Below are 20,038 nucleotides of genomic sequence, written 5' to 3'. Positions count from 1 at the left end.
CTTGGACCACTGAACAAGATAAAAACATGGAAGTATAAGCTAAAGCAAGCTTGTCCAACCTGCGGGCCACATGCGGCCCAGAATGGCTGTGAATGCAGCTGAACACAAATTGTAAACTTTTTTAAAACATTATGAAATGTTTTTTGCAATTTTTTTTTTTTAGCTCATCAGCTATCGTTAGTGTAGTTTATGTGTGGCCCAAGACACTTCTTCCAGTGTGGTCCAAGGAAGCCAAAAGATTGGACACCCCTGAGCTAACGTCACCTCCAGACATACATAACTTGTAGGTCTGCATATTTTTCTTCTGTACAAAGACCTCTTCTGTAGGTGGCAGTCAGCTCTCCATCCATGCTACAAACACATCAAAGTCTATGAATTCTCACAGGCCTAGACTCAGCATAGACATCAGGCAGCTAGAACAAGTGTCAGCACGCAGTTTCTCCCCTTCTCCTCTCAGTTTCCCTGAGGTCCCCACACCGGAATGGCTCTGAGCTTTTGCTTCTCTTAGATGGCGTTTTATTCCTTCATCGCGTTTGCTGTGAAGGCATGAGCAGCCTGTCGGAGGGGGCGTGAAGGCTGCTGGGCCGGCTTTACTGTTCTGCTGTCTGCCGAGGCCCTTCACCTGGGGAAGCTTCGTCCTGGGCTCTCTTGCTTTGCCGGGATGGGGTGGGCTGGGAGGATCTCTCTTCACAGCTCACAGCCTGCATGACTGCACGGGTGGCGGTCCCTGCGGAGAAGCCAGGCGTGGTGCTGACTGCTTTGCCTTGGCGTGTTACCTTCACCACACGGCTGGATGGCGGTTTGGAAATGCATGTCAGACAGTGCCTTAGACAACTGCCTTTTTAAGAAATTTCACTTCTTGCCTCATTTTCTTTCCCTTCTGTCTATAGAAATATTATGGGCTGGATACAAAATGGGGTGACATCGAGCAGTGGATGGTAGGCCTTGAATATAATTTTGTTTTTACTCTTCCCTCCCCACTTGAATACAGTGTTGAGACTTAAATGGTTTATAATGTAATTCTTATGCAGTTTAACTATGTAGATAGATTCCTATTGCACCATAATTTAATACTGAGAGATTTTCTTCCGGGGATTTCTGCATCTGGTCTCTGATTGTTTACATCCCCAAATGCAGCCTGCTTAGAAACAGTCCTGGTCTTGCCTGTTCAGTAGCCACTGACTGCTGATGTCTCCTGGCCAGCAGTCTGGGGAGGTCTCCACTACCACAGCCGCCCTGATCTCCTCGAGCACAGGGCTGTCCACCAGGACTCGGGCTGGGCATGCGCCCCTGGCTTGAGAACTTTCCAGAGAACGTTCCCATTGGCATCGCAGCTCACCAGGCTCTGGTTGGAACCTGAGAGGTACATTATGCTCCATTTCCTTTACTCATGATTACGACCAGCTGCCCCATCACCCTCATTTAGACTTTATCTGCATTTGCTGTTGGGTTCTCTCTTCATCTTGTCTGCTGTGCCTGCCGAAACCACTGGTCTTTGGTAAGAAAATTCCTTTACCTTCTCAACCTGCTTCCTAGAACAGCCCCTCTGCCTTCCTGTGGATGGAGAGCTAGCCCGCCCCGATGATACTCCTGTCCTTCTGGCTTTCTCAGGAAGCAGCGGCGCCCACATAGGGAGGCTGCGGAAGGGGCACAATCCGTGTGCTTTCCACTGGTCCCGAGAGAGCGTTGCCCGGCCCTTCTCGTTAGTTCCCCTACCTGAGTCCTTCTACCTCTTCCTGTCCCTTTTGCTTTATTGCCTGGCCCTGTGGACTTCATCACATGCTTTTAGCATTTGAGCACCTGGCCAGGATGGAAATGTCCTATTAAATGTTCCTTATACATAAAATTATCTGAGGAAAATCCAAAATTATTTCCTAACATCTTACCTACTGAGTATAAAAGAGGTTCGCTCTTCAAATAGACAGAGCACACACTTACTCCATTGAAAATATGATTACATTCAGCCTAGGCAAACCATCATTTTAGGCTTACATGACATAAATGTATTTTTGTTAAATCTTAAGACATTTCTGTCCACAGGCATGGTGATATAAGAAAGAGAAAAAAAGAAAAGAAATATTTAAAAAATCTTTAGACATTCTTTGAAGTTGTGTCATTGTTTTATATACCACTGAGAAAGAAAAAATGCTAATTATAACTGAGCAACTTGGATTATAAGATACATCCCCAGCTTCAGAGATGTCCAAGTGTGAAAAACCGTGTGTGTCTTGGAATCCACAATACATAGTAGAAAGAGTGACATCCTTTTCGGATGTTGTGTGGAAATGATTTATCTTCTGATTCCCGAAGAGAGTAAGGTTCTGAAAGTAAGGGGAAAAGTAGATTGATTTAAATGGACCAGATGATAGAGGTTAGAAGAAAATTAAGACGCAGCTTCTGCCCCAAACACTGTTTTTACAACAAAAATGAAGTGTGCAAATTATTTTTGTGCTTAAGAACCTCCCACCCCAGAAAAAAACATTTGTACCCACTGGTTTAATTGAAGCCTTTAAATGAAGGCAAAGAAAATATTTATTTGACATTTAGATCAGAACTGCTGTATTATGTTGCAATGGGACTACCTAAGCTTTTTTAAAGCACTTTTCCTGTGTCCATCTCTCTCTAACCTTTTCATACTGTCTCCTTCGTTGTTAGGAAGACAGTGAGCGCTACTCTCGTAGATCCAGAAGAAACACATCGGTTAGTACTGTGTTCATTACTTGGGCAATTTGACTGAATTCTAATTTATACTTGTAGTGGCTGAAGTATACATAATATATATAATCTCTTAATGATGATATCATCTCTTAAAGAAATTAACTAATACTATTAATAATAGAATACTGATATTATTACCTAAATAAAGACTATGAACTCAACTTTTAGCATTTTGACCTAAATTTGATAAGGAGAGTGTGTTTGAGAAATTTTTCAGTATTAATATATTCATGACAGCTGTAGTGCTTTTTGTGCCATTGAATACCCATAAATAATTTGCATAGTAATATACACCAATGCTGTGTATTTATATTGAGATAAAGAATACTACTTGGATGAAATTGCTTTTTTTTTTTTTTTTCTTTGAGACAGAGTCTCACTTTGTCACCCAGGCTAGAGTGCAGTGGTGCAGTTTTGGCTCACTGCAACCTCCACCTCCCAGGTTCAACAATTCTCGTGTCTCAGCCTCCCAAGTAGCTGGGACTACAGGCGCCTGCCACCACACCTGACTAATTTTTGTATTTTTGGTAGAGATGGAATTTCCCCATGTTGCCCAATCTGGTCTCGAACTCCTGGGCTCAAGTGATCTGCCCACCTCGGCCTCCCAAAGTGCTGGGATTACAGGCATGAGCCACCGTGCCTGGCCCTGAAATTACTTTTTTTTTGAGACGGTGTCTTACTCTGTTGCCCAGGCTGGAGTGTAGTGGTGCAATCTTGGCTCACTGCAACCTCTGCCTCGTGGGTTCAAGTGATTCTCATGCCTCAGCCTCCTGAGTACCTGGGATTGCAGGCACGTGCCATGACACCTGGCTAATTTTTGTATTTTTTGTAGAGACAGGGTTTCGCCTTGTTGGCCAGGCTGGTCTCAAACTCCTGACCTCAAGTGATCTGCCCGCCTCGGCCTCCCAAAGTGCTGGGATTACAGGCATGACACCACACCTGGCCCTGAAATTACTTTAAATCCACATTGCCCATAAGCAGGCAGAGATCCATAAAGCCCATGCTGTGGAGGACTTAGACTGGTGTCCGCTGAGATGTCCAGGGGCAGCTGGCCCCCCAACTGCTGTGGATTAGGGTCAGTTCCCAGCATCCCCCTGAGACTTGGGCACTGGTTCTTCATGTATGTTGTATGATTACTTCACGGTTGTTCTCATCCTTTCTTTTAATAGGCTTCTGATGAAGACGAGCGCATGTCAGTGGGTAGTCGTGGAAGCCTGAGGGTCAGTAACCAGAATGATGGAGTTTGCATGGCACAGTTTCTGGTCCAAGCCCTTTACTTTCTCATCCCCGCATTCTGATTTCTTCTCCATTATCCCCGTGGTCTGATAGTCAATATTTAACTGATGAGATGCTTACTTAAAATCAAATCAATGGGGGATGTTTCTTTGTTGCTGTAGAGAGATTATTAATATGCATAGGCACGTTGGTTGTTTCTTTCTCCCGAGATGAAGTCGTCTTTTTTTCAATACTTATCCACATCACAAAGCTCCCAAGCCTTGATTAGCACAGTCGTCTCAGCACACTGGTGTTCCACAGGAATGCAAAGGCACATCTGCCCTTCAGTAAGTCTGTATCCACTGACACCCATGCTCCTGGTAAAATCGGAACCTCTATTAGAGTAGCTGTAAGTTAATTATTATTGAGCAATGTTTTGGCATAGCCGCTATAGACTGCCTGCTGAAAACCTGGACCAGGACTGGATCCGTAAGATGTGCCTTCAGCCGCTTTTCCTTGTATCTGTTATAATTAGGTCTCTTCACCACTGATAGGCTTAATGGTTAATCAACACAAATATGGACTTTTCCTTAAACATTCCAGAAACCTTAATAATTATACTTGAAAAAAGTGTGAGTTTTGGGGGAAGTAAAATAGAAAAACTATGTTTTGCTCAGTGCTTTAAGTCAGTGAGTTAATCTGAGCATGTCAGTTTCTTTTACCTCAGGATTGAAATTCCATCTCACCGCTAGTAATAAATCTCAAAGCAGCCACTCCGCTTTATTAATCCTTAGGGACCACATAGAGCTGAAGGCTTGTTTCTCTTCACTGTGGCAATTAAATCCTGTTACTCCTTGACTTCTTATACATGCACTGAGTGTGCGTGTAATTTGGCCCTTCCTAATGATAAAACGCGGAGGTGAAACACGGTTGCTGTGCTGTGAAGCGACTCTGTCCTTGTCACTGTCCTTGCAGTGCCAAAAGCAGATCCGTAGTGATTTTGCCAAAAAGCTGTGGTTCACATGTGAGGCCCCCGCGAGGGCGTCCTTGCTGTTTGAAACCTTCTCCTGAGACGTAGCCTCAGGGATGCTGTTATAACTTTTACCTCAGGACCCTCTGACACCACACACCCCAGAAGAGGGAAGATTTATGGATCCAAAATATAATAAATGCAAAGCTCAATTAACGAAGCCTGTAGACAAGGCCCAGACATCACAGCTGTTGAGCAGGCCCAGGAGAAGCTTGAGTCCTTGAAAACAGTGAAGAAAATGCTGTTTCAAGGATGAGGGGGAGTGACCAAGAGAGGAGAAAACTCAGACTCAGCAGCATAGAGGATGTCAGTCACTTTGACAGGAGAACTTTTAACGGAAATGTTGAGGGCAAAACCTGGTTAATATGGGTTCAAGAGAGAATAGGAGGAGAGAGACACAGAATCCCAAACTCTTTCTCTCAAAATGCATCATTTTCCGAGGCACACCCTCCTGAAATTCTAGGCAAGATGTGTGCACTTCGTTTTCCTGGGCAAAGAATGTTCACTTTCTTAAGATTCTCAGAGGGTCTCCTGACCCTGAAGAGTTGAAAACCATTGCAATATGAACTAGTATTATGGTGTGGTGTAACAGCATTCATTTCATTTTCAATGATTTCTAAACAGAAATAAGTCGCATCTTTCTGCTGGACACCACTTTTTGCGAAGATATCAAGTATATTTGTTTTAAGAGCTGAAATTTCCTATAGGAGGTTCACCATTAGGACAGTACATAAGATGGGGAGGAAGTGGATGGGATTTTCATTTTCAGCCACAGGACACTTTCCCGTCAGGTACTTGATCTAAAGAAATATGTTCCTCAGAACTTAAGAACTTGGATCCTGGAGATGAGAGTCAAACCTCCTAATGTTTATAGGCACCAAACAAGCCCAGAGTGGTGAAGAGGCCTACGTGGGGTCACAGTTCTTAGGAACAAGGCCAGTGCCTGCTGCTCAGGGGTCTGGTGGGCTGCATGCCCTCCGTGTGCTGGGCCCTGGGCTCTATGCTTGCCCCTTTGTACCACCGAGCAGGGCACTCCCCAGAGTGAGGACTCGCATCTTGCTCTTTTTCTATGCGGGGCCGGTTTCTCCTGTTTTTATGTATTTTTATATTATGAACTTTTTACACTGTTGATTCTAAGATCGTATCTTTTGTTTATTGACTCTGAAAACACAGGCCTTCTTCATTTAACCGGAAAAGATGATAAACCCTAAAAAAGGCGGGGAGGTGATTTATACTATTCCGGCATTTGTATGGATGCCTCCTCAGAAAATCTAGATTTTGGACTTTCTAGAATTTCTAGATTTTAGATTTTCTGGAAAATGTAGATTTTTAATTTTCCTTTTTGAAAAATTGACGACAATGCATCTATTAACCTTTTCCCTTATGTAACTAAAATGGATTGTGTAGAAGAGGAAATAAGATTTATCAAACTGTTTCAGACTTCGTGAGTTATAGCAGCCTTTGCCATGGAAGTTTATCTAATGCTACTGGATTCTGTGGTAGCTACCGTTCTGATATCATTCTTTTTGTAAATACATATTAGATCCTAGAAATTATGGAAAAATGCATTTTTGTTAAGATTTTAAAGATTGCTTGTATTTATGTTTTACTTAGCTTTTAAATTTATTTTTGGCAACTCTCTTTTCTGTTGTTGTTTTTTTTTCTGCCATCTTCTGACAGTCGCAGCCTGACTTGGAGTATGGGGGTCCCTACGCCTGGGTGAGATGGTCGGATATACTTTGCTTTGTGACCTTAACTGTGTGGTGTGACGCATAATAACCTATGGTATTTCCACGAATCTCATGGGTGCTTTTCTAAAAAGCCAAGTACATCTTTGTCTCCAGTTTTTGCCTGGGGGGCTATGGGGCCAGGAGGGCAGGCTTACCCTGTGGAGTGAGCAGTCTTCCTCCTGGGGCCTCCAGGGTGCAGCCCTCATCCTGCTGCAGCCCAGGCATCCCTGCATGAACACTCCCTCACCAGATGGCCTTTGAGCACCAGCTGTTTGCCACGCCTTGCATTAGCAGCTGTGCATACCAAGATGAAAAAGATAGTGTCTGCCTTCAAGGAACTCAAATCAGATCAAGAATTCCCAAAGCCTCTAAATTTCCTTTAAAAGATTAAATGTAAAGTCATTTTACCTAATGAAAAATCGATTATTTTCCAATCTATATCCATTCAAATTAAATGTACAATCTGCCTTTTTTTTGCCAGAAAGTATTGAGAAAACTCCTACTTCCAGTAACAAAAACTGAGGCTTTAGACGTAAACTCAGAATTACTTCTTATATGTCTCTGACAGTTTCTGTACCTTATGCTTTCTAAAAGTCTGTCAGTGTTATACTTCAAGGAAGAAAAAGTTCTCCTCAGAAAGCACAGCTCAGCATTAAAGTGATTTGATATTGAAGTTATTGTAGCATATTATATACTATTTCACCTGAAGAACTTTACCTAAAAGCATTTTGTGCTTCATTTGCTCCAGTGCATTTCAAAATTACTTAGTAAATTCTTGTTTTAAAAATGTATTTTTGTGTTTGCATTTATAATGAATCAATTGTAACATACATCTGCATAGCATATTTGGTGCCCTGAGCCTCCTGTGGGGCGGCTGTTCTCCTCTTAACAGATACAAGAGCAGAGGCTGGAGTAGCTCAGGGGTCAGGACAGGGGAAAGCACAAAGACAGGTCATTAGATTCAGAAAGTGCTCTTCACAGAGTATCTGTTACTTACCTACAGAGCACTTCCAGTCGCTCTGGCAGGTGAGAGCATTTCTGTGACACTGTAACTCCAGCAACTCTCCTGTTCTTTAAGGAATTCAGTGTATTAGCAACGTATTTCTAGATTATTACTCTTTTTATGTTAAATTCAAAGTAAATTTTGTTTTAAGAGCTAGCCCCCAGTGGGATAAATGTATGTGTTGGATTTTTTTTTCTGTCTTAATTCTTTTTTAAAATTCAATAGAATGCATCAGGCATCGCACTCAAGAGTTTTAATGTCACTTTCCTTGTTTCCTTTTCCATCCCTAATGCCCTTTACATGTGCTGTGTCTTTTGACTCTTGTAGAAAAGACATCTAACATTATTAATCCAAAAAGTTGGCAGTGGACTTTCGCGTGGTCCCATGGGAAGGTCACAGACGCTTTGATAACACTGCGTGGTAGTCATTAGCATTCGGACTAGTCACAAGTTACCGTTTTCATAGGGCGTTTACCCTTGTATCTTATTTATCCTGTATTAGAACATACTAACGTATGTCCTCGTTATTTTGTTCTCTCTTATGGCAGTGTTTCTGGAGAGCTTGTTAGAATGCATGTTCCGGAACCCTTTCTGTAGGCATCCTGATTCCCTAGGCAGGGGCCCATGCTTGTGGGAAGCATGCCAGGTGGCCAGGAAGCAGGTGTGAGACCCAACCCAGCCTGGGAGCATGAAACCAGCAAAGCGAACAAGCTTGTGTACCACTTAAAGCCACACAGTACAATAGAGCGAAGCTTGTTGAACATCAGAGACCCAACTTAAGATGAAGTTAATATGCTGCCTATGGACTTTCTGTTCTAATATTATTAACTGTCAATGCCCCTTGCCCTCTTATGCCACGTAAAAATAGCCCCACCCATCTAAATACAGCACAAAAAAACACCATCCAAGAGGAGAAAGTTAGCAGTATTCTTTAAGAAGGTCAGAGTACTTCTCCATGTGGAGATATAGTCAAGAAGATCCTGCAGATATGGGAATACATTCTAGGAACATAGCCCAGGAATAGGTTCCTTGTGATAGAATTCCATTACCACAGACCTGGTCATGGAAATTGCTTTGCAGGCTTTCCTGCAAAGTAAGTTTTTCCCAGGTTTTCGTAGAAGGCTGTAAGTGGAAAGGTGACAAATGAGAGGATACTGTCTTGCTTCCAGCTTGCCCACCTTCTGCTCCGTCGCTGCCGGCTGAGCTGGAGAACTGCAGTGCAAAGGACAGGGTTCCGCCGCGATGCTATGTGTTTCATGCAGCGGTGGGTGTTTCATAAGCAGCAGTGGAGAGCCAGAGGCCTTGCTTATGTCATACATTTCTCTTCCTCATTTATTAGTGAAGTCAAAGTCATCTAAAATTGATTAACATTAGTCATTATTATATTAATTTCTTCTGGAATCTAGTTTCTGAAGAGATAACAAGGGATTGAGATCTAAAATTGGCAAGTCCTTGACATGCATTTTCATGTCAAATAATCTTGTTGCTGAAGACATGAAAGGAAATTAGTCTGAGTAAAACTCTTGCTAATCTCCAAAAATTTTTACTATTAAATTTATTTCAGAAATGTTTTAATGTTACTCATAGAGTTCTCAAATTTAATGTGGAAGGATTTCTATACTTTTGTTTCAAAACTTCAAATTGATTTCTTGATTTGTTTTGAGTTATAGCAGAGATAAATATATAGTTTGATAGTCAAAGTCTTATGAATCTGGATTTATAATCTGTCTGGAAATTCAATTTTTTTTTTCTTCTTTAATGTCATGGCTGCAAAATATGTGCTATACAGCACCCACCCCCTGAATAAGGAACCATGTTCAGCACCTCCCATATGCCAGGCCCCTTCCACGTGGATTCACGTATCCGCCCAGTCAGCAGGTGCTTCATGAGGGCACTGTTCTAGGTGCTTGAGATACTCATTTTCATCTCATTTAATCCTCACGATGGCTTTGTAATGTATTTATTATTATGCACATTTTCACGGCTGAGAAAGCGGATGTTCAAGTGGATTAAATAATTACTTAAGGTCACATGACGGAGCTTCTGTCTGGAATTTGGACTCACGCCCAGGACCTGATGGCGTCTCCTTCCATTTTTACCAGTTGTGTAGACTGCTCCTCCTTTTTCTGTCCCGAGAGCTGGTTTTGTCTCTGATGCTTGACAGCTCTATTTTGAATCAGCAGAAATTTCCTTATAGATGAATTAAGGCACATTTAGAAAGCCCATGCTTTGACTTAAGGGAACCTGGGCTGGGAACTGAGAAGAGAGGGATGATAGGCATGCACTTAATAGAATCATTGTCCTTTATTCTGGAGGACACATTATGAAATTATTAAATATATGTTCAGATTTCATTTTGAAAAATAAAGTAGGACAGCTGGATGAGTGAAAAACTAGTATAGAGGATATACCCCACGATGAACTTTTGCATTTAACTATAGATTAACTAGAAATGATTTCTGAGGCCGGGTGTGGTGGCTCACGCCTATAATGCCAGCACTTAGGGAGGCCGAGGCGGGTGGATCACGAGGTCAGGAGTTTGAGTCCAGCCTGACCAACATGATGAAACCCCATCTCTACTAAAAATGCAAAAATTAGCCGGGCGTGGTGACGCACGCCTGTATTCCCAGCTACTCAGGAGGCTGAGGCGGGAGAATCACTTGAACCAGGGAGCCAAGATCGCGCTACTGCACTCCAGCCTGGGTGACAGAGCGAGACTCCGTCTCAAAAAAAAAAGAAATGATCTCTGAATCTTCTGAATTATGGCCCATAGCATCACAATGTGCCATAATTTTCAAAGACCCTCCCTGAACCCGGAACTGAAAACTCATTGACTCAGGCTGAATCACTACCCATCGGCCTGGCATGTGGCTTCTCGCAAGCAGAATGTCCACAGTGCCACCATAAAACCAGAAACAGCCCGACAAGGAAATGGCCACACCAAGCCCAAATGTTCCACCCCGCGGAGGGACTTGGTGCCACTTTATAACTAAGAGTGGCATGTGACACGAAGCCTACTGACTTTGTTAGCTTGACTGCTGTTCTCTCCTGAGCTGCTGGGGAGCGGACAGAGGCAGGGATGCAGTTTGGGAGCTGCCAGGTCTTGTACTGTCCTGGGCTGGTCTTTCATCTGCTCCACCAAGAAAGGTCACCTTATACCTGGCTGGTTTGTCCCTGCTGATTTGTACCTGTGAATTCATTTGTGTACTGATGTCAGTTTTTCTCTTTTCTTCATTGAAACAGACAAATGGTTATGATGGAGAATTGTATGGATCACAGTCCCTGAATAGAAGATCTGGCAGGGTTAGTATAGTAAATTTGCATGGCTCAAAATTCAAATAGGTTGTTTCAAAGCTTCTAGAACTAAAAACTAATTGCTAAATTTAAATTTAGCTTTTTTGCTGTTTTTAAATGTTAAAATGGGTCTGTCTTTTTTTTCCTAACACATGATGGAATGAAAGATGTTTTTCAACTAGCAAACATTCTGAGAATGTTAGCATAAGGGGTAGATATTGATAAGAATCTCAAGTTTTAAAAGATCTGAAATTAAAGATTAACTCTTTCATTATTGTATTCCCCTGGGTGTGTGTATATAATGTGTGTATTAAGTATATTCAGCTTTCAAAGATACTAAATCCGACATTTTCGCAGTCTCCACATCTGTCATTTGTAATTTTAATGTTTACCTTAAAGGCATGTGTACAAGAACCTGTGTTTTTCTGGAGAGGAAAAGGAGAAGAAAACAATGCAGATGCTTGGAAGGCTCCCAGTTAAGGGGTGGGAGGTAGGAAGGAGCTGGTGGAAGGAAAGGGTGATGCTCTAGGGGGAGAGAGAGGGAGTGGTGCCAGTGGCAGGGGCATTAGGGAGGCCGGGCAGGGGTGGGGAGGGCTTTGGATTAATCAAGGACAGGAGGTCATTGGGGATTTTAAAAGGTTACACTGGATACATTTCCATTAAGCTTCACGATACCCCACAGGTCCATTCTATGTGAAATAGTCTAAAAATTTCCTGTTCTTATGCTTCATTTTTTTCTTTTAGTAATATTCCTAATTGTGTAAAATAGTATTTCTTTTCATTTATCTTAATTATATTATATTCAAATATCATGTATATATTTAAATTATACTTTTGGGCTTCAAATGAGTGACCCCACCCTTACCTCCTTCCCTCTCCCTGACCAAACCAGTCTTTAGCTTTCTGAAACCAGCTGATCAAGTTGTTTTTACATGCTCATTCCTATTTACCTATTTAGCATTGCATGCACTTTAATTATTTATTTTTTGAGACAGTCTCACTCTCTCACCCAGGCTGGAGTGCAGTGGTGCTATCTCAGCTCACTGCAACCTCTGCCTCCTGGGTTCGAGCGATTCTCCTGCCTCAGCCTCCCGAGTAGCTTGGATTACAGGCATCCACTACCATGCCCGGCTAATGTTTTTGTATTTTTTAGTAGAGATGGGGTTTCACCCTGCTGGCCAAGCTGGTCTCGAACTCCTGACCTCAGGTGATCTGCCCACCTCAGCCTCCCAAAGTGCTGGGATTACAGGCATGAGCCACTGCACCCAGCTGGATGTGACATTTTAAAAATGTATACTCAAGACACGTAAAGATGGCCTGCAGGGCATTTTCACTCTGTGGATAAGGGCTCTCCAGTGGACGGGTGGCAGCAGGCTGTCACACTCCACCCACCTTTCTGGCACCCCAGGGCTGAGCTATAGCCCACAGGTGGGCTGGGCTGAAGAAAGATTGAAAATTTTGCAGTAAATGGAATTTTAGTTACCTAAGGAGATAAGTAACAAGGATAGTTCAGACAAGGAGTTTACTGACAAAACAGTGTGAAACTCAGTAATTACGAATGGTGCTAGAGATATGAGATTGTGAAAAGCAGTACTGGATACACCCCTGGCGTCACCAAGATGTAAACGCTGAAACTGAAAATACAGCTTGGAATCTCCAGTTGTTAAGAATCTCTGCTGTGCTGTTTGTGCCTCGCGTCTTTAGATAAACTAGCGTTCCTGGGCTCCTAGCGTTGGCTCGGTGGTGCTGTTGCCTGTTCGCCTTTTGAATGGGATGGGGGTGCTTTTGGAGTCAGAAGGAAGTGCTTGTCACTTAAAGGTGTTTTCTTCTTTGGTGCTCAGAATTCCAGCTACAGCGGTGACAGCAGATTCTCTACTTTGTCATCATCCAGGGAGGAGAAGTTGGTTGGTTTCCATTTAAATCTTTCACATTCTCTTCAGAAACCGCAGGTTTCGTAGCATGCAATCTTGTGTGTGTGGATTCAGCTCTGCTTTTCTCTTTCGGTGTCTGTTTGACGGATTTTTGTTTGGGTAGCTGTGTTACTGACGTGAAAAGCAGCAGTTAACATGAGCTGCTTCATTCAGATGTACTGCAGTGTGCTGCGTTTGACCACACCAGCTCGAATGTGAATTGTGGCATTCAGCTGGCTGCAATGAAAGGACGTGTTTTTGTGTATATTTTCTAATTAGAATTAATCAAAAGGAAAAAATAATTAGAAGAATGCTCTTGAATTCTTGAGAGTTTCTGAAAACAGAACTACTTTGAAGAGTACATGCAAACTTTGTGGTGGTTTCTTGGGCATGGCCTAGACTTGGAAGGAAAATCCAGAGTCTCATCCAAATCCACATGTTTACGCAACAGAGTTCCTTCCCATTCTCTACAAACATGCGTCGGTCTTGATAAACATAATTTCTAAATTGTTTAAGAGCCCTAAAATTGCTAAGGCTTGTTGGTGTTTGTTTAGGTTCAGATTTACTCAGCAAAATTGGGACTAGTTTAGGTAGGAAAATCAAGCAGGCCCTGGGATCACAAAGCTAAACAGGGGAGGTAGGTGCTCTCCAGGCACTGACATCTAGGACAGAAGCCACCGGCACCGGAGACCAGTACCATAGTGAACAGATGAGTAAATAGAATGAGAGGGAGACACTGGTTTTGCCAAGAAATGTCACAACAAAGGATGCGAATTGAACCTTAATAAATAGGAAGGGCCGGGCGTGGTGGCTCACACCTGTAATCCCAGCACTTCGGGAGGCCAAGGCGGGCAGACCATGAGGTCAGGAGATGGAGACCATCCTGGCTAACGGTGAAACCCCATCTCTACTAAAAATATAAAAAATTAGATGGTGACACATGCCTGTAGTCCCAGCTACTCGGGAGGCTGAGGCAGGAGAATCACTTGAACCCAGGAAGCAGAGATTGCAGTGAGCCAAGATTGCACCACTGCACTCCAGCCTGGGCGACAGAGCGAGATTCCATCTCAGACAAACAAACGAACAAATAGAACAAATGAAAAGAATAGGAACTAACCAGGTGGAGTCTAGAGGGGAAGCTCTTCAAGATAAGTAGCATTTGAGCAGAGCAGAGGCCGCGCAGAATGGTGAGAACCCAGGAGAGGTGCCACATATCTGAGCATAGGGTGCTGTCGGAGCCATTCTGTGACCCTGGTGACTCCAGTAGCAGCTCCCACGCTGAAATCAGAAAATGAAATCTATGCAATTCCTCTGCGATTTCCTTTACCCGCTCCCATGTATCATTGACCTCATTAAAATGCTTCTAGAAGAAATAGCTCTGACCCTTCCCCGCCCTGTCCCCAACTTCCAGCCCCTGTTCCCATTTCCCTCCCAGGGGGTTGGGGGGGATCTTTTTCTTGCCAGGGTACTTCTTCCTCACCTCTGTCAGCCCTTGTCCACCCCCTTCCTGTCCAGGGAGGCTGCAGAAGGTGCTGGCGCCCGCTGCTTGCCACCTTTCTCAACCCTTCCCGTTGTCCCCCAGTCTGTAATAAATCCCCCCACCGTAAGCTGATGGCCCTTCTGTCCCCCAGTAGGTGAGTTTTGACTCAGTATATGATCAGCTGTGAACACCAAAGCATTGGTGGGTCTAACACCTTGAAAAAGGCTTTGGGCATTTTCTTAATTCAAGAGGAGATTTTGCTGTTGCAGAGAGCACTTAGTTATTAAGCTTCACTAATTTTTATTAATAATTAATTAATTAATTAAACTTTATTTCCAACTCATTTTTGATAAGCTGAGTTACTTGCTCTAAAATAAAAGATGGCAATAAATATCTCATCTTTGGATATGAACAATTCATCCAAGTTCAGCCTGCATCTGACTCACTTCAATCCATTTAAGAGAAATAACCCACAGCCAAAGGGTTAAACATCAGAATGAGAGCTGACTCATTCGAACAGGGCCACATCCGAACTCGCCCTGAGCCCTGTGTGCCCATCATTTGCTGCCCGAGGGCTCTTATATTCACCCGACCTCAGAACCTTCCTGGGAATTGGGCTCTGTAGACATCTAGTCCTGCCCAGTACGTGGTGCGTTTAATTTTATTTAAATATAATAATGGAAAGGTATCAGTGTAGAATGTGGTATTGATGACTCTTCCTAATATCAATTAAAATTTATTTCAATATTTAATATCAATTAAAATGAAATCTTTTTTTTTCTGTGCGTGAACTCAAAGGTCCTAATTTAGCCCCATCTCCTAGTTTTGTCAGTTGCCTGGCCCGGCCGCCTTTATTTCTCTCTGACCCTCGTTCTCTCCCTCCCCCGTGAGTGCATGCCCGTGACTGTTTTGGTTGTATAAGGTCGTCGTCTCTGAACTCACTGGACTGATGCACCTTTGCGATGCCGTGACGGTGTAAGCCTCTCTCCCCTCTCTGCTGCCCGTTTGCTCTGATTACAGGGACTCTCCAGCTCCAGCCTTGGGCTTCCCAGTGGTGGCCTGGCTCCCACGCCCCTGTCTTCCCCGAATGGAAACTGGGTCTGTCCCCTTTTCACATCACTTTGTCGCTCCTTCCCTTTCCTTCTGTGCATCACTTTAATTGCTGATTACATTTAGTGGATACTTCAGCCTCCTCTACACAAAGTCACAAGAGCAAAGCTCAGCAACTGTTTTAATTGGCTTGACTAGTTTGCTAAGACTTTTGTCAATCTTTTAGAAAAGCCATGTCAAATAATTTAGAACCTAATATAGAAAAGGAGACTTAAGGAAAAGGAGGGTTTTATTAAATGCATGTTTTCAAAAACTCGAGTCCAAAAAATTGGTCTCTTGGGTCTCTCCTCCTTTTCCAGCAATTGTTCCCCATTTAGGGTTTCATTTGTTTTTTTAAAAATATTTTTTCTCTTGTAAATGTGTCCAGGAAGCAATTTGGAAGGTTTTTGTGCATAATCTGCCTCCTTGGTCTCTGAGAGGTGGACAGAACAGTGTTATTTCTTTGGCTCGGTCTCCCTGCTCTTTCCTGTTTTCACAAGGTCAGGTTCAGGTCCAGCCCTGAGGTGCTTGGCCTGTGAGCTATAGGTATCGAGTCTTATTCTAATCCAGGGAAGTCGGTGTCAGGGGTGAAAGTACACGCCCTATTTGGAGGCTGAACTGTCCTCTCCCTCGCATGTCGACTGGAGCTGCTGAGTGATCACCACCTGGCCGTGCACCTTGCCTGACTTGCTCAGTGTGCCCTGGAAATGAGTCCAGATTCTGTCCCGTGGCACAGTCTCTGGACACTGGGAGCTGCCCTTGTGTCCCAGCCTGTCCCCTCACCAGCACTGCCTTGCGCTGACGTGTGTGCTAGGCAGGATTCTCCTTTGACAGGGCTAGACCGCGGCCCCTCTGGGGGTGCCTCCCACACCAGCTGAGGCAGCCTTGCAGCGATTCCCTTTGTGTCTTGAAGACTGTCACTGGGCCCCTCGCATAGAAATAAAGACTCTTCCTGCCCCTGTCTTCACGTGTGGACATCTGCGTGTTGAATACTGCCAAGTGTGCCGTTAACCTTGGATATGAGCTGTGGGTTTTGTTGCTGTTGTTGTGTTGACCTTGTCACCATTCTGTCTCATCCCCTGACCCTTTCTTCCAGGAATGCCTGAAATGACTAGAAATGATCGTGTTTTAAAGATGCTGGGAAGTTTACTGTTTTAAAGTTAAAAATCACCTCAGTTATCTTTCTTGTAAATTTTGGATTTGCATCTATCAAATTTGCAGAAAACACAGTGCCTCTATGGGTTTGTTTCTGTCTAACCACTGTACAGCAGTTGGCTATGGTGAATGCGGAAACTATTGTGATGGCCTTTTGCTGTCATTTGTTGCTGTTTTTTCAAGGCTTTTAAAACCTGCCATTTGCTTTCATCCTCCAGCCTTCCTGTCTGTACAGCGCTGCCCGGCCTTCGGGGAGTTACCGGGTGCGTGTGCTGCCCACCCTGCTGCCCCACACCCCCTCCCACTGTGCATGCACCGCCCCCACCAAGCCCAGAGCCATGGATGTGCCTGTTCCCAGCCCCCTGGGGGAAGTTGCACCTTCACGTGGAGCTTACATGTACCTGTGGGGAATGTCTGTCCCCTTTGGCCATATCTGGGTTTTCTCTCCCCGGATTGCTGACTGTAGCTGCCACACTGCTCCGTCTCCAGGAAGCCTTGTGTTTGCTGGGATTGTTAGGCAGGAATGGAACAACAGCAATGTTTACTTTACCTATTGGCGGAAAGAATGGTGGCTTTTTAATGCTTTGGTAACCTGGACAGATATTAATCCATGTTACTGTATTACTTTGGAAATTTCCGGTTTTAAATATAAGTACTTATGCTATGCAAGAAATGTAAAATAAATACTCAAAGTAGCTATATTGTCTTGTTAATAACTTTTTTTTTTTTTTGAGACAGAGTCTACCTCTGTCACCCAGGCTGGAGTGCAAGGGCATGATCTCGGCTCAGTGCAAGCTCCGCCTCCCGGGTTCAAGTGAGTCTCCTGCCTCAGCCTCCTGGGTAGCTGGGATTACAGGCACGTGTCACCATGCCCAGTTAATTTTTGTGTTTTCAGTAGAGACGGGTTTCACCATGTTGGCCAGGCTGGTCTCAAACTCCCGACCTCAGGTGATCTGCCTGCCTCGGCCTCCCAAAGTGCTAGGATTACAGGCATGAGCCACCACACCCAGCCATTAATAACTTTCTGAATTTCCATCGGATTGCTTACTTATGTGTTTGATATATTAATAAACGGCTGAGCAAACTAGTATGTCCTCAAGGGAAAATAGGGAAATTAAAGTTCCTTTATACCGGGCAAAGTTTGACATCACCATTTGTGGCAGTGTAAGCTCCTGTTTACCCACGTTGATTAATTAAGTAGCATTTTCCAGTTAACCAATTACTCTTTCTTCTACTTAGCAACTTTTAAAGGGTTATAAAATATTTATCATTAAAACTATAATTAACATAATTTGATATTTTATCCCAAAGTCACTTCACATAAAAGTAATTTTCTAAGCATCAAGTATGAGAGTGCCATGATAAAATTCAGGATGTTAGAATTATCTGCTCATTTTAACCTGGATTAACAAGTTTTTACTTAGGCCTGGGATGTTTTTCAAAGTAATAGATTTCAATGGTCTGTTGGAGATTAAATTGCACGCCGCTTGGCAGCGACTAAAACCTGTCTCTCCTGATTTCCTTGTCGCACTCTGCAGCCCTTTGAAGAGCTGGAAAGGTGGTTCTCAGCCTCCCCCGCATGCTTTTCAGGTCGTGCTCCTGGCACGTGTCAGTTTTTCACAGCTTACGTTTTCAGCACTTTCTGGGCACTCTTGGAGAAAGGAAGAGCGCCCATCCTGACAGTCTCTTTTGGTCGCAGGCATCTGTGTTGGATGAAGGCAGCTTCAGTGGGGCCCGACGGGGCAGCACCTGCAGCTCCCGTGCTGTAAGGCGCTTTGGGTGATACCTCCTTTCCCACCCCCGTGCCTGCTGCATGGCCTGGGGATGCTCGCTGGGCAGGGTCCAGCCGTGGGGGGTGACTGGCCATCCTCAGGAGGAAGCACCGAGTCACTGGGCTCACCGCCACCTTCCGTTGTAATGAAGGTCACGAATAATGTGAATCGGGAAACCTCTGGTTGTTGGTTTCATGTCCTCACTCATCAGGGAGACTAACTTGCACTGAGTTTAAATCTGCTCTCTTTGCAGCATGCCAACAATACTAACAGGTCGCGAAATCGTCTTAAATTAATAAAAACAGAAAAAGGGCAATTTGACAGGCCACACATCATTTTCGTCTCTGAATAGTTGAGGAAGAGGAACAAATTTTAAAACTTGGAATGTTATGCATATTTCATCCCCTGTTTTTATTTTGTTGTCTCTCTACCTCTTTCTTCAATTTGCAATGATAGACTCAGCTACGAGGGTAAAGATGTAGTAGGTGCACAATAAACATTTGTGAATGAATGAATGAGAAAAGCAACAAGGTAGAAAAATGAGATGGAATCCGTGGAAGTGGGGAGACGAATTTGCGTGTCCCAGGGACCTGGAAACGGAGCGTTCAGTGCTAATCGGTGCTCCCTGGTGGTGGATCGCCTGTATTCAGAGGCTCCTCCCCAATCCTATAAAAATGCCGTCAAGCCCTCCAGGAAATAGAAAGGTTTACTAAGTAATACTTGAAATGCTTTTATAATTTTGCTTTTGAAGTTAATCAGCTACTTACTTGACTAAATCCAGTTTATGACTTACTATGCTATTTGTCCAGCCATCATGGATATTCATGAATTCTTATGGTGTAAGCCAGTCTAACCTACAGTTTTCTTTAAAATATAATTTATGAATATTAAATCCAGTAGTTGACATAGCATTCGTTTTTGTCGACAACTGATTACACATTTATCAATTTTTATGTTGCATAAGTTGTTCAGTATTTTGCAGCCCACTATATAACATATTTTTCCCAGTTGGTAAACATTTTCATAGGCCATTAGAAAGCTCATAAACCATGCATGAACAATGAAATAGCCCTGCCTATGATGGATGGATAAAGCACAACTAAATGATTTTCTCTCATCGGAAAAGAGGGAGCATACTAATTCAAGAGAAATTTCCCCCGAGCACCAGGTGGTTTTCTGGTGGCTTAAGTACAGACTCTAAGATCTGGCAGGACGGAGGGCTCCTGATGCTGTCCAGATGCTACTGTGTCACCTCTGAGATGGGCTTTGGGAGTCGTCAGCCCTAGATCCTTGGCCCTCATTGCTCTTCTGCGAGCAGTGATTTCTGTGCTTTTAGCCCCCACAAGAATTGCCTGGAAGTGATGGCCTTAGAGAGTTAAGAAAACAGAAGGTCATCTTGTCCTGGCAGCACAACTGCCTAAAATAGGGATGGTCAACTCTGCTGTGGGCAGCAAATTAGCATCGTGAGGAAGAGGGAAGGGATGAGGAAGTTCCTGACCTCCCAACCTCTCCCATCTTTTCCCTGGAACCCTCACAGTTCCCCTCCAAGTGGATACTCCGTTCCTTATGTTTACAGGAGGGCCTTGGGAGAGAGCCACCCCCGCTCTCGGTCCAATGTATAGGGAGGTTGCGGCCCAGGATGG

The 20,038-nt window shown here is 43.8% G+C and overlaps 1 protein-coding gene across 14 annotated transcripts in view; it reads left to right on the top strand.

Annotated features, from left to right (window-relative positions):
* The window catches only part of LRRFIP1 (LRR binding FLII interacting protein 1), a 158,917-nt gene that overhangs the window by 94,353 nt on the left and 44,526 nt on the right, over positions 1-20,038 (top strand). For 7 of the 14 annotated variants that reach the window (XM_058436954.1, XM_058436920.1, XM_032753382.2 and 4 more), the window contains exons 4-7: positions 891-938; positions 2,656-2,700; positions 3,888-3,938; positions 10,939-10,998. The exons of 4 other annotated variants lie outside the window; for them this stretch is intronic. In XM_058436954.1, the coding sequence (XP_058292937.1) occupies positions 891-938; positions 2,656-2,700; positions 3,888-3,938; positions 10,939-10,998 (204 nt within the window). Of the gene's footprint in view, positions 1-890; positions 939-2,655; positions 2,701-3,887; positions 3,939-6,643; positions 6,683-10,938; positions 10,999-13,854; positions 17,438-20,038 lie in introns of those variants that run through there. 3 more of the 14 variants (XM_032753450.2, XM_032753386.2, XM_058436939.1) reach the window with 3 other exon arrangements.

The sequence above is a fragment of the Hylobates moloch genome, unplaced genomic scaffold, assembly GCF_009828535.3.
Source record: "Hylobates moloch isolate HMO894 unplaced genomic scaffold, HMol_V3 SCAFFOLD_1, whole genome shotgun sequence".
In the NCBI taxonomy this organism is placed as follows: domain Eukaryota; kingdom Metazoa; phylum Chordata; class Mammalia; order Primates; family Hylobatidae; genus Hylobates; species Hylobates moloch.
Note: the sequence above shows the minus strand (reverse complement) of the source record. Positions and strands in the feature narration are given on the sequence as shown.